Source organism: Vipera ursinii (genome assembly GCF_947247035.1).
Source record: "Vipera ursinii genome assembly, chromosome: 16".
NCBI lineage: Eukaryota > Metazoa > Chordata > Lepidosauria > Squamata > Viperidae > Vipera > Vipera ursinii.
In genome coordinates, this window is record NC_139529.1 from 1,818,557 (window position 1) to 1,832,596 (window position 14,040).

Here is a 14,040-nt window from a genome sequence, read left to right on the forward strand (position 1 = left end):
GGAGCGGCCTCACCTCGGAAGGGCCAGAGGCAGCCTCCGAAGGGGCGGGGGGGGACGGGGGGCAGCAGAGGCGGGGGGGCTTCCTCGGGAGAGGAGGGGGGGGACGGCGCTGGCTCCGGCCGAGGCTGCCTCACTTTCCCTCGGTTTGGTCAAATGTCCCCCCCCCCGCCTGCCTGATGTCACATCCGCTCCCGGCCCTGCTCTCGCGGCGCCCCCCCGCCCCTCCCTCCCTCCCTCCCTCCCTCCCTGCCTGCCTCCTGCGCCCGACCCCCCGCGCCCCTCTTCCTCCTCCTCCTCCTCCTCCTCCTCCTCCTCCACCTGCTTCTCCAGGCAAACTTTTGGCAGCGGCGGAGCGGAGAGCGCCCTTCCGGGCTCGGCTGCCGCTGCTTCCCGCCAGCCTCTCCCCGGCCTGGGAGCCACCGGCAGGGCGGGCGGGCGACGCAGAGGAGCCGGGTCGGGGGAGCCGCGCCCGGCAGGGATGCCCCCCGCCTGCAGCCGTCCCGCCCCGGGCTGCTAAACCGCCCGCCGCCGCCTGAGAGCCCGCCCGCGCCGGCGCCTCCTCGGCGGGGCTGCGAAGGGAGTCGGGAGCGCGGAGCCGGCGCGCCTGAAGCGGAGGAGGCGGCCGCCGAAGCCATGCCGCCCGCCCGCAAGCTGCTCAGCCTGCTGCTCCTGCTGCTGATGGGCACCGAGCTCAGCCAAGTAGGTGACCCCCCCCGCCCGCCCGCCCGCCGCGGACTTTCCCTCCAGCCCCCCCGCGCCCCCGCCCCGGGCCGGGAAAGTTGGGGTCCCGCCCGCGCAGCCGGACGGCCGGAGCAGGCGGGCGCTCTCCGAGGTGCCGAAGGGCGCCCGCCCGCTTCCCCGGGCGAGCGGCCGGGTGGGGCTTGGGAAGGCTGCCCGGCCAGGTCGGGGAAGGGGAGCCCGGGGCGCCCCCTCCCCCCGGGCGGGCTGCAGCCTTCCCGCTCGCCGGGTCCCCGCGTGGCCTGCCTGGAGGAAGCCTGGCGGGGTCGTCGGGAGGACGGGCTGGCCGGCCGGGGGTCTTCCCGGAGAGCGAGGAAGTCCGCTCCGAGCCCCCGGCCCTCCCTCCCTCCCGTGCCCCGCTGGACCGCCCCGCCGGCCGACGGCTCGCCTCCCTGGAGGAAGCGCAAAGCCTCTTTGCAGACCTTCTCCGGCTCGCCCACAGCCCGCCTGCAGCGGTTCAATGCGGAGGCCGGTCTGTCCTCTCCTTTCCACGGCCCTGGGTGGGTGGGTGGGGGCGGGGGCTTCACCGCCCTTGCTCTGCCTGGCAGCCCCGAGTGGCCTGGCGGAGACGACCAGCCTGGCGTTGGAGGGGATGGTGACCCCTCGGTCTGCCTTCTTTCATTGCCTTTTCTTTTTTCCCCCCTGGTTGCCCTGAAAAACGAGCGACCCGGAGCCCGCTTGGAACAGGGGCCGCTAAATAGGGGGGAGGGGAGGGGGCAGAAAAGGGGAGGGGGTACTTGCCTTGGTTTTGCTATTTTTGACAAATTGGGAGGGCAGGTGAAGCCTGGTAGCTGACTGCAACCATTGTTGGTATTGTGTGTGTGTGCGCGTGCGTGCGTGTGCACAGCACAAGGAGAAACGGAGAGCAGCTATTCCTCTCTGCCCAGAACTGCGCATGGGCCAGAAGTGGACAAAGCCCAGGTGAAACGGACAGCTGCTTGCCTTGCAGCTGTGGGGTGCCTTTTAGCGTCCCAGCCCCCTCCCCTCCCAGGCTGGAGAAGGTCTCCTTGACGAAGGAGATCACTCCAGGGACCCTCACATCGCCAGCAGTGTCCCCCCAACACACACACACACTTTAAATCACCACTTTCTTGCCTGACCATGGCAGCACCTGCATTCCCCCCCCAGTATACATTTTCCTCAAGGGCAAGGGAGCGGTTTTGTTCGCCTCTGCTTTTCTGCTGGACACATAATAAAGAGAGTTGGAAAGAGTGGCCGTGGCAGGCAGGGTGGGGTGTCAAGACCCTCACTCCAACTCTCCCAGAATGTGCCCAGTTGGATGAGGAGATGGGAGAGAATGCTCGGCCGTTGTGGAGGTGAGGAGCCCCAATCAGGCAGAGGATGGTAGCAACACAACCACTGCAGTTGTTTGACAAACCTCTCACTCCCTGGGTGCAGCCAGAGCTGCATCTCCTGCAGAAGAGTCTGAGCGACGATGCTGAGTCCAAGGTTGCTGGGAGAAAGAGCAGGGGAGGCAGTCCCATTGGGGGGCCTTGGAAGTCTGGGTTTCACTGCTGAGAGGTTTTCCAAGTCAGGGGGGAAGCACAGAATAACACGGCCATATGCTTTCAAGAATCTTCATGACCGCCTTGTAGGGTAGACCACGACATCCCTTTGCGCTGTGGGGAAGAGGTCTCTTGCCCAGGTCATCTTTTGAGATGATTACTGGCTGAGGCATAACTTCGGCGGGGGATTTTTGTGGCTCGGGATTCATCCTCTGGAGTAATGAGGCGACTGTAAAGAGCAGTGGGAAAATGAGTTTTGCACGTGTGCACCTTTGCTTTGCTCCCGTTCTGGAACAAAACCGGGAGGCAGCTGAGTTGCCTTTCCTTTCTTTTAAAAGCCAGTTTGTGAACGTGCCAAAGTTTCTAGGAAGTTGACCGTCTGCAATAGACAATCTGGATTTTTCCCCACATGCACTACTTGCCTGAGAAAGAGGTGATCCCACATCCTCCAGGAAGTCAAAATGATGTGGGGTGTTGTTGTTGTTTTTGCTTCCTTTGAAATTCCTCAGATTTTTAGGCTAACCATCAACATCCAAATGCAGCCAACGTTTCACTTGTAGCCAGAATGTTGCTTCTGTACATGCCAAATAACAAAACCATGATTCTGAAGAGGCTGAAAGAATAAATGGGCTTGATGGACAGGGAGGGAGGGAGGCAGGGAGGCAGCGCCAAGGCTGGGTGTGCTTTTCTGCTCTTTCTGCTCTTGGCATTCGTTGTCTAGCTTTGTTCTGCAGACAGCAGTTGGTGAGGACACATGGGAAGACCGGGGTGGGGCTGGAGGAAGCTCAAGGGTCAACCACCTGCGTTGCATGTAAGAAACCCTCCCCTTTGACAGGGGGTGGGAAAGACCTTCTCCATCCAGGACCCCCATAGGCAAAATGCATCTTTCTACCGTCCTGAACTTGAGCAGCAAAAAGTGCTTAAGTGCTTAAGAAGCTCCAGTCCCCTCTTCCCCGTCCCTCTGAGGACCCATCATCTTCACCATTCCCATGGCCGGTTGCGTCTGCTTAATTCAGTAATAGCCCAGAGGTTGGACGCTTGCAAAATCTAGAGCATCCTTGCTTCAGGTATTCAGCCTGCTCTGATCGTTCATCTGTGGAGACAGTCACCCCAACTGGGGGTGGTGGAACAGAAGAGGCCAGAGGTCCCCCCTGGTGCCCCCGACTTGGTTTTGATGCTTTGAGCTGTGCGGCTTGGACCTTCTCTCTGGTATGGCTGGCCTGGTGCCCCTTTCTATTCCTCAAAAGGGCTGTTTATTAGATTGTCTTGACTCGGAGGGACAATCCAAGAGGGGTCATGTTGATCTTTAGATTCTTATTTTATTTCTCCTACCTCTACCTGCAATTAGTAACGATCCATTGCTTTTGAATTACCATTTTCCCTGGACTGGGCCTCCTTTTCTTTCACTCCACCTGCTTTCCAGTCAGGACACTTGCAACGTCAATGCGCACTCGTGCACATCTTTGTTCCTATCACCGGGTGTTCAGTGGCCAATGGGCAAAGTCCAAATGCACAGAGATTTAAAATGGGCACCCAAAATGGGAGACTGAAGCTACAGCCCAAAGCCACTTCCTTCCCAGAGGGAGACCCAGGGCTTTTTTTCTCATAGAAGGCTCAGAACGGAGTTCCGGCACCTTTTTTGGATGGATCCTTGTAGGGTAGGCAAGGCGGGTTGTATGACATGTGTGAGTTCCGGCACCTTTTTCTTTCCCAGATTTATAGTGAAGGCAGAAAGAGGGATGGATGTAAACAGAGATGGAAGGCAACCGTGCAGCAGAATGAAAGGCCCAGAACAAAGCTGGAAGCAGGTGCTAAGGAATCAGCGTTGCCCCACAAACAAGATCTCGTCCTTTGCAACCCCAGGATGGGCCGAGCGAAGAGTGGAGAACGTTGGGAGACAACAAAAGGAAGAAAACGTGCTCTTGTCAATGGAGGGAAGGAGCTGCGGCTGGAATGGCTGGATTCCAAAGCTCCAGTTGGCATCTTGACACCCAACCAGCGGAGGTTACTGGGACTGCATAAGGCCCGTCCTGAGAGATAGGCGCTGATTCCAATGACTTTGTGAGATCAGTTGAAGATGTTTAGAACTCTGTCTCTATCAATCTCAGGGACCATTTACTCTTTGGGCCTTCAGATCTGCTTCCAGAGCTCCTTTAAAAGATCCCGTGATCCAAAGATGCAGCAAGTGCTAAAGCTGATACTCACCCTGCCTCGCTTGTGTCTCTCCCGTTATAACGTCTATGAAATGAGTCTCTTTATTCTGGATTTTGAATGTCAGCAATTGAACTTTTTGTTGCTTTTTAAATCTTACACTGATTTCTTTATTTTAAACTATACACTACCTTGGGAGCGGCCTGTGCGGTTGCAACAGAAAGGTGGGTAATGAACAAATGGAAGTTTAGGGTTAGAAAGAACGTTAGACATTTTCTAGGGTGACACCCCCCCTCCCTAAATTACTTGCTTCCCTCTTTTGCTCACGTTTAAGCCTGACACGGTTCGCAGGGCTGTTGAAATAGAAATCTTTGGCAGGTCCCTGAGCAGAAGCCACTGAAGGTGAAAATATTGGTCTGAGATTGGAATGGTGAAAAATTGTGGCACATTTGCACTTCTGGGTTCTCTGTTCTGTGGAATTCTGTCCATCCTTGGGTTTTGGATGTTTGTGGTATGTTACTGAAGACGCTACTGGTCTTTTAAGTTGCTGGGTTTGCGGGACCTTCCCCTTTTCAAATCCTTTGGGTCATCCCTAGCTCAAAGGCCATTTGCAGTGCACCCTTGAGGGGGCGAATTCCCCGAGATCCTACGACTGGGATGTCTGCATCAGGTGAAACAAGGCAGGGATGCACAGCCACAACCTTCCTCCGGAATTCCACCTGTGTTGATCTGAGCCCTAAAGGCTGGATTTCTTTGTCCTGGCTTTAAACAACTTCTGGGTTCTGGTATCTGAGACATGATCAGGGAAGCCTTCCACAGCCCGATTCCTCCGAAAACCTCCAGCCACGGTACTTCTCGACCCCATGGGGCACGCCGGTTGGGAATAATGGAACCTCCAATTCTGTGAAGCTGTCATTCAGTGGCGCAGCGTGGGTTGTCAGCACCCGGGGCAAGGCAACCGGAAGCGGAAATAGAGGGGCGGGCGGTGACGTCACGGCACTGCTGAAAAGACGCGCCCCGCAGCGGCGTAGACTTTCCAAGAAGAGTTGCGCGCATGCGGGATGCTTCCGGGTCCCTCTCGAGGGCGGCTGGGCGGGGCTCCGACCTGCAAGAGCCGCTGCATTCAAGCTCGCACGTGAGCCCCACTAAATAAAGCCACGCATGCGCACGAAGCTAGGTCGGCCGGCCAGTGGGTCCGTCTTCGCTCGGCCAAACCTGCCAGGGCGCCTGCGGGGTGCTTGCGGTTGGCCTGAGCCTGGGCGGAGAGTTGGCCGCTTCTATTTATTTTATTCAGTTTATGTGGCCGCCCATCTCACCTGCCGGACTCATTTCGCTTTGCAAGAAAGAGCAGCTCGAGAGCGGAGCCAAGCCAACTCTGTGCAGCCCTTGGGGCTCCCTGAGCAGCTCAGTGCGAGCACGCCCCCCCCAGATGTTGCGCCCGGTGCGGCCGGCCCCCCCTGCACCCCCCACGCTACGCCACTGCTGTCATTCGACACCTCCAGAGGAATTTGGGGAAAGCAAGATTAGAAAAATTAGTCATGAGTGAAAGAACTCTGCCTGAGATTTTAATTTAGTCTCATGACTTACTATGGAGGGGCCGCCTGAAAGCTTAAACTGATCGTGTGGGGTTTGTGTCGGAAAATGCTCCTATCAATAGCATTCAAATTAGGATATTTTCCCAGTATTCATAGCTTTTACAAGTATTGGGGCTACGTTATTGGCTATTATGTTAATAATGTTGGATAAGAAGGACTAGGGCGTACATGACAGCAGTATTCCAGTATTTGAGGGGCTGCCACAAGGGGGGGGGTCAATTTATTCTCCAAAGCACCAGAAGGCAGGAAGAGAAACAATGGTTGGAAACTGACCAAAGAGAGAAGCAATCTGGAATTAAGGAGAAACTTCCTGACAGTGAGGACAATTAACCAGTGGAACAGAAGTTGCCTCCAGAAATCGTGGGTGCTCCATCACTGGAGGTTTTGAAGAAGAGACTGGACAGTCACTTGTCTGAGATGGTCTAGGTTCTCCTGCTTGAGCAGTGGGCTGGACTAGAAGACCCCCAAGGTCCCCTCCAGCTCCATTCCATTCCATTCCATTCCATTCCATTCCATTCCATTCCATTCCATTCCATTCCATTCCATTCCATTCTATTCTATTCTATTCTATTCTATTCTATTCTATTCTATTCTATTCTATTCTATTCTATTCTATGAGAGAAGCAACCTGGAATTAAGGAGAAACCTAATTAAGTTAATTAACCAGTGGAACAGAATTTGCCTTCAGAAATCATGGACGCTCTATCACTGGAGATTTTTAAGATTATTAAGAAGAGATTATACAGCCGCTTTTCTGACATGGTATAGGGTCTCCTGTTTGGGCAGGGGGCTGGACTAGAAGACCTCCAAGGTCCCTTCCAGCTCTATTCTGATTGTTATTAAGAGGAAAAAAACATAAATGGTGGCTGCAAATCCCTTTCACCTTAGAACAATCACCTGAAAATCAGAAGTCATCCAACTCCGAAGTCAACAACTTCATGTTTGGTATAAATACGAAATCCTTGGCCTCCTCCTGCACTGGCTCCTCCACAGGGTGAGCTACTGCAGAACCCAATTTGCCGGCTGTTCTTGTCCCAAGGCTGGAGAAGAAGTCCTTAAGTGCACTTCAGCTGAAGTTGGCCAGACCCACTTCCCCTCCCTCGGTGCTCTCAGCTCGCTGACCAACCGCTGTCCGATTGCTGCATGAATATTCATTTATTTATTAAGATTATATGCCATCCATCCCCCCCCCCAACAACGTGACTCTGGGCGGCTTACAACTTTTCCCTCGCAGTGGGAAGGGAACGTCATTTTCCCCAATGTGGTTTTCTGAAACTCTGCAGGGGCTCCGCTCCTCCTGCGTCTTCCCCATCTGGCAGATCTCCTTCCCCGGCACAGCTTGATCACATTTTCTGTCTGGTTGCCAAGAGGAATTCCAACCCAGGGCCAAATTAGCCTCTCCAACGCTAACTCTGGGTGCTCCCAGCCAACGACAGACGTTTCACCGAGATATTTCGTTGAAAAAGGAGAGATTTCTGTCCACGGGAGAAGTTTGCCTTTTGCGGTGACGGCTTCGGAGACGTGGCTTTGCATATCAAGTCTTGCCTCGCGTTAAGGGCAGACGGAACAGGCAGGCCAATATTATGGGGTGTTCCGGTCTTTCTGATATTAAATAAGGAGGCAGCCCCTCCCTTAATAAAAAGGGAAGGTGGCGAGCGGCAGCTCCTAAGACGGCGTCTCAAAGGAATTGCCAGTCCATCCCAGACTGGGAATCTTCAGAACAGCCTTGGGGTGTGTGTGTGTTTGAGTGTGTGTGTGAAAAGTCCAGTGGCCATGCAAATCATGAGGAAGAGGTAGGTGAGGATGGTGGCCATTCCTCATGAAATGGTGGGGACAGAATCACCCCACCAACTATTCAACTCCAGGGTTGAATAGTTGAAGGACTGTAGGCAGAAAGTTGCCTCCCCTGTAATCTATCATGCGTTTTCTCCTCCTCCTCCTCCTCCTCCTCCTCCTCCTCCTCCTCCTCCTCCTCCTCCTCCTCCTCCTCCTCCATCATCCTTTTTGTTGTTACCTTCCCCAACCCCAGCATGTTGTTTGGGACCCTCACCTTTAAAGCCTCCTTTCCTAATTTCTCCCACTCACCATCTTTGGCGTCCGATATTCCCACCAGGCTTTACGTGGCTGGGTTTTGAGGGGGCGACGAGAGCAGCTTCCATTGTGTTCCCCTGGTTTGTTTACAGCCCCAGACCAGCTTCATAACTCATTCAAGGAATCTGAAATAATAGAAGCCAAGTGAAATACTCAGGCCTTAATTGCCTGATTTCTTTGTTAGATTCATATGGCGTCTTCCCTTTGGGGACCATCAGGGGCTTCTTGGGCCATTTTTACACAAAATCAGCCTCTGGGGGCCCCACTGGGATGGGGGGGGGGGTGAGGCTGCCCCAGGGTCCCCAGAGAGCTCCTCTGACTGGGGGGGGGCTTCACTTGAGGCCTCAAGCTGGACAACTCTGCTAGTCCTGAACTTTGGGGGAAGGTCAGGCAGTCAGCAAATGTCAGGCTGGCATCTTTTCTGCTGACTCAAGGACAAAGAAGCCCCCCACCCCTCCAAAAAGCTTTCTCTGGGGGGGGTCTTCAGGCAGAGCTTTCCTCCTTTTTTTTCTTCCTTTCCACGAGCAACCTGCAACCTGCGCCTGTGATCAGACTACAATCAGGCAGAACAAATAAATACGATCCCAACCAGGAGGGAGTTTGTTACGTAAATTGGGAGCGTGGATGGAAAGGCTAAGAGTGAAGGGGGAGAGAGAGGCCCAAAGAATACGGGGGTCTCCACGGGAGGGGGCAAACATGTCGAGCTTCGTCCTTAGAGACTTAGAGACTTTGTTCTTAGAGACTGCCTGCACGCATCCCTGCAGTTTTCTTGGCAAGGTTTTTTAGAAGGGGTTCCCATTGATCCTTCTTGGGTTCTAAAAACAAGGACAGGCTCAAGGTCACTCAGCTGGCTTCATGTCTGAGGCAGAATTAGAACTCAGATTCTCCTGGTCTCTGCCCTGCCCTGTCTTCACCCACGACTCCAAACCTGTTCTTCTCTCCCCTTTGAATCTCTTCCTAGAGCCGGGAGAGACAAACTGGCCCAAACTCCTCACTGGTTTCATGCCCAAGGCAAGACTAGAACTCAGATCTCCCAGCTACTTGGTTTCTAGTTAGGTGCCTTTAACCACTACTCCATGCTGGCTATCTAGGACCATGGTTTGGATGGGTTTAATGGAACAGGGTTTCCTTGGGATATTTCAGCTGGCTTGCTATGATGCATCTACTGTTTAAAAGGTAAAAGGTAAAGGTTCCCCCACACATGCGTGCTAGTCATTTCCGACTCTAGGGGCCGGTGCTCATCTCCGTTTCAAAGCCGAAGAGCCAGCGCTTGTCCGAGGACATCTCCGTGGTCATGTGGCCGGCATGACTAGATGCCAAAGGCGCACGGAACGCTGTTCCCTTCCCACTGCAGTGGTCCCTATTTTTCTACTTGCATTTTTACGTGCTTTCGAACTGCTAGGTTGGCAGAAGCTGGGACGAGTAACAGGCGCTCACTCTGTTACGCGGCACTCGGGATTCGACCCGCCAAACCGCTGACCTTCTGATCAACAACAGTGTGTAGCAGCAGCCAAAAAAAGCCAATGCAATCCTAGGCTGCATTAATAGAGGGATAGAATCAAGACCACATGAAGTTCTAGTAGTATTCCAGTATTTGAGGGGCTGCCACAAAGAAAAGGGGGGGCAACCTTTTCTCCACAGGGCAGGACAAGAAACCATGGTTGGAAACTGACCAAAGACAGAAGCAACCTGGAATCAAGGAGAAACTTCCTAACAGTGAGGACAATTAACCAGTGGAACAGCTTGCCACCAGAAATCGTGGGCGCTCCATCACTGGAGGTTTTTAAGAAGAGACTGGACAGCCATTTGTCTGAAATGATATAAGGTCTCCAGCTTGAGCAGGGGGCTGGACTAGAAGACCTCCAAGGTCCCTTCCAGCTCTATTCTGATTGATTGATTGATTGAAATTCTCCTGAGATTTGGTTCAACTTTCCAATCTCATCTTGCGGGGGGAAAAAAAGATCTTGCAAAGTTGGAATTGATTGATTGAACTTTTTAGTCCCACCCAGTCTGCCGTTACCACTGCAGCCACGCCCACTTAATGAGCCACGCCCACCCAAAGGGCCATGCCCACCTGGCACCCAAAGATACATAAGTAGATTTTGGGTTGCAGTAAGGGACGTGGTGGCTCAGTGGGTTAGGACGCTGAGCTTGTCGATCAGATGGTTGGCAGTTTGGCGGGTCGAATCCCGAGTGCCGCGTAACAGACTGAGCGCCTGTTACTCGTCCCAGCTTCTGCCAACCTAGCAGTTCAAAAGCACGTAAAAATGCAAGTAGAAAAATAGGGACCACTACGGTGGGAAGGGAACAGCGTTCCGTGCGCCTTTGGCATCTAGTCATGCCGGCCACACGACCACGGAGACGTCCTCGGACAAGTGCTGGCTCTTCGGCTTTGAAACGGAGATGAGCACCGGCCCCTAGAGTCGGAAACAACTAGCACGCATGTGCGGGGGAACCTTTACCTTTACCTTTTATGGGCACTTGGTCTCTAAAAGGTTCGCCATCACTGCCTTAGGTCCTTCTTTTGTGTGATGGGACACCATCTGCTTTAATTCAGGCTTCACTGCAATCAAAGTTTGCCAGTGAGGCTTCTCTTGCTTGAACCTTTGCTAAATTCCTCTTCTACCGAGGCTGTTTCGATTGGAGCTACTTTTAGGAGAGTCCTTCACAGCCGGAGGACACAATTTGTCACCTCTCACTTGCATTCTGTTGCTTTTAGTGGTAGCCGTTTCATCCCAGCCTAAGGTCTTGTGCAGCTCTAGTTTATGAGCTGGGAAGTGCTCAGTGTCTTGGCCACAGCTGGGTGTGCAAGAGGGCCCTGCCAACAGGGCATCTGCAACTCCCAGGGCCGCCTCCTGCCTCTCCCAGCTGTGGCTGCTCAGAGGTGAGATTCAAGGGCAGGCACCTGGGAAGTCACTCAACAACAAAGGAAAGCCAGCTCGGGTCTTTGGGGCTCAGAGGAAAGGGGAGAGGGACTCCTTGTTGTCTCCTTGAAGTGGGAGCCACAAAGGCTCAGAAGCCCCCCTCGGCAGCGGCTGGTACAGACCGGTTGCCTTGCATGGCGCTTGCGTCTCCTGAGATCTCAGCTGTCTGCCCAAATTCTCTCTGGGATTTCTAGCTGCCTTGGGGAGCAGGGGGGTGCTGAGGGGGAGCAAAGGCCCTGGGGCTACCCATCTGCATCATCTGATGAAGAGGATAACCGTGTAGCATTTTACCAGCATCAGTTTTCAGCATGAAAAAGAAAATGGGGGAGGGGGAAGGTTAATTTCCAGCCTTGGGTCATTGTTTGCAGGAGTTCTCTCTCTGTCATCAAGCTTAGCATCTTTGGGTAAAGGAATGTGAGGCTATCTGGCATCTGACCCAACAAGAAAGAGAAGTGCCTGGGTGGCCAACGGGGACGTTCTAAGATGGTGAGGGGGAACCTTGGTGGAGCAGTGGGCTAATGCCTCCTTAAGTAACACCAGCTGCCTGCAATTAGTGCAGGTTTGCATCCCACCAGGCTCAAGGTTGACTCAGCCTTCCATCCTTCCCAGGTAGGTAAAATGAGGACCCAGACTGTTGGGGGCAATAAGCTGACTTTGTAATAATGCCGCTTGGGGGGGGGGAAGCCCTAATAAGCAGGCATATACATCGAATGAAGGCTATTGCTAAGCACATTGATTTGTGCTTCTTAGATTGTAAGCCGCCCTGAGTCTTCGGAGAAGGGCGGGATATAAGTGGGATTTAAAAAAAAAAAAACCTCCCCTCCCATGCTGAGCCAAGGATGTAGTTTCCTTGGGGTCCTTTTCCATACAAAAGACATGGCCAGCATCCCATGCAAACATGAGAACCATGGAGTGTGGCCTTTCCAGCAGGCCCTTCCACCATCTGGCTGTTCCTAGATCCAATAAGTTGCAGAATCTGTTTGCTGCCAGAGACTTACCCACGTGGGGGCTACATGCAGTGGTGGGATTCAAATACCTGAACATCCGGTTCTCTTTGTGGATGCAGGTCTGGGCTTCCGAGGCCTGGAATGGACTTCCAGAAGTGACATCCACACACTTCCAGTGGACCGTTCTAGGTCTGGGAGGCCTCCTCTAGGCCTCTGAGGCCTAGAACGGACTTCCAGAAGCAGCATGGGTTCAGCCGGTTCTCCGAACTGAACAAAATTTAGCTACCGGTTCTACCAAACCGGTCTGAACCAGCTGAATCCCACCATTGGCTATATGAATGTAGCTGAGATACAGGGAGGGATTCTCTGGGAAAGCAAAGATTCCCAGTTCTGGGAAAGTAAGAATAACAATAACAGAATAACAAGGTCCCTGTTACTTGTTATTCAAAAGAACTGGAAGGGACTTTGGAGGTCTTCTAGTCCATCCCCCTGCTTAGGGAGGAATATACCATTTCAGACAGATGGTTGTCCAATCTCTTCTTTAAAACCTGCAATGATGGAAGACCCACAACTTCTGGAGGGAAGCCGTTCCACTGATTAATTGTTCTCATCAGTTGTCAGCAAGTTTCTCCTTGGTTCTAGGTTGCTTCTCTCCTTGATTAGTTTCCATCCGTTGCTTCTTGTCCTGCCTTGGAGAAAAGGTTGACTCCCTCTTCTTTGTGGCAGCTCCTTCGATATCGGAACAGTGTCACCACTGGTTCTTTTTTTCATTAATAGCAATAGCACTTAGACTTACATACCGCTTGTAAGGACCTGCCCCAGCTGGTCCCTCAGGAAAGCAAAAGTCTTGACTCTATTACAGTTCATCAAAAGAGCTTTTACTGAGAGATAGCGGGTGCAAAGCATCAGGCAGAATCTGAAGGTTCAGCTCAAAGCACAAAGCAGTTCTTTCGTTTTCCCCAAACCCGACTCTCCCGACCAGACCACTGGCAGCCAGTGTGATGCCATAGAGACATTATGAGAACACTGAGGTGCTAGGTAGATAACAAGGTGACTCTCAGAGCACGATGGCCTTGGAACCAAGCTGGAACCATTTGGGAAGGAGTCTGTTTCGTCTCCAAAGACAATCCCCCTCCCTAATTCCCAAGCAGTTACAGCAAAAGTGAAAGATGCAAAGAATGCCAGAAACCTTCTCCCCCCCCCTCCGCTCCTTCCACAAGAATTACAGGACACCTACATGGTGGACCTGACATGCTGCCCTCTGAAAGAATGTTTGTTGTGTACTGGGTTCATTGCTTGAGAGAAGAGACAAGGCGAGTGAGTTCAGCAAGAATCATTCTTTATTTGCTTGCAGGAACTGAACTGGGGAACAGGGCTGCGAATGCATCTATTTATACCCTAGCGTCTAGGTGGCGGCCAATAGATTTGAAGCAACCTATTGACGCCCTAGAGGCAGCCAATGGCAGCGCTGGAGACAGGTTGTCTGAGGAGCTGGGAGCCGTTAGCCAGCTTCCCTGCTTAAGCAACCTTCCAGCATTCAAACCCCCACGTGTAAAACAAGCCCCAATACATTACAATGTTAGTCCTGCAGAAGGAAACAGGGAGAGAAAGAAAATATGAAATTAACAGAAACTTTATTTAGGTTTATCTGAGTATTGGTTATGAAAACCTTATACAAGTCTGGGAGCCCTCACGTGATGGTGATTCACCCACTCATTCTCAGCTTTGGGAAAATCCTTCCATGTGATCAAATACTGGAGTTCACCCTGTGCCTGCGGGAATCTAAAATCTCATGAATTTCAAAATGTTGCTCCCCCTCGACCACCAGTGGTGCAGGAGGTGGTGGAAGGCTTGGTCTAGTAGGAGAAACAACCTCAGGTTTTAACAGACTGAAATGGAACACAAGGTGGACCCTGCACAGGAATTTTGGCAATTCTAACTCCACAGTCACAGGGTAGATGATATGCTTAATGGGAAAAGGCCCCACGAACTTGGGGCCCAGCTTTTTCAGTGGTTGCAGTTTGTAGATAACACGTGGAGAGGTAGACATGATCACCAATTTTGAATGGTTTGGGTTCCATGCGTTTCT

General features: G+C 52.8%; 1 protein-coding gene across 1 annotated transcript in view; it reads left to right on the top strand.

Moving 5' to 3' along the window:
* Positions 1 to 505: 505 nt before the first annotated feature.
* Positions 506 to 14,040, top strand: part of OLFM1 (olfactomedin 1) — a gene marked incomplete at its 5' end in the record, with an annotated part of 48,588 nt that continues 35,053 nt past the window's right edge. Inside the window, one exon of the mRNA XM_083375399.1 lies at positions 506 to 699. Within this exon, the coding sequence (XP_083231525.1) occupies positions 634 to 699 (66 nt within the window). The remainder of the gene's footprint in view (positions 700 to 14,040) is intronic.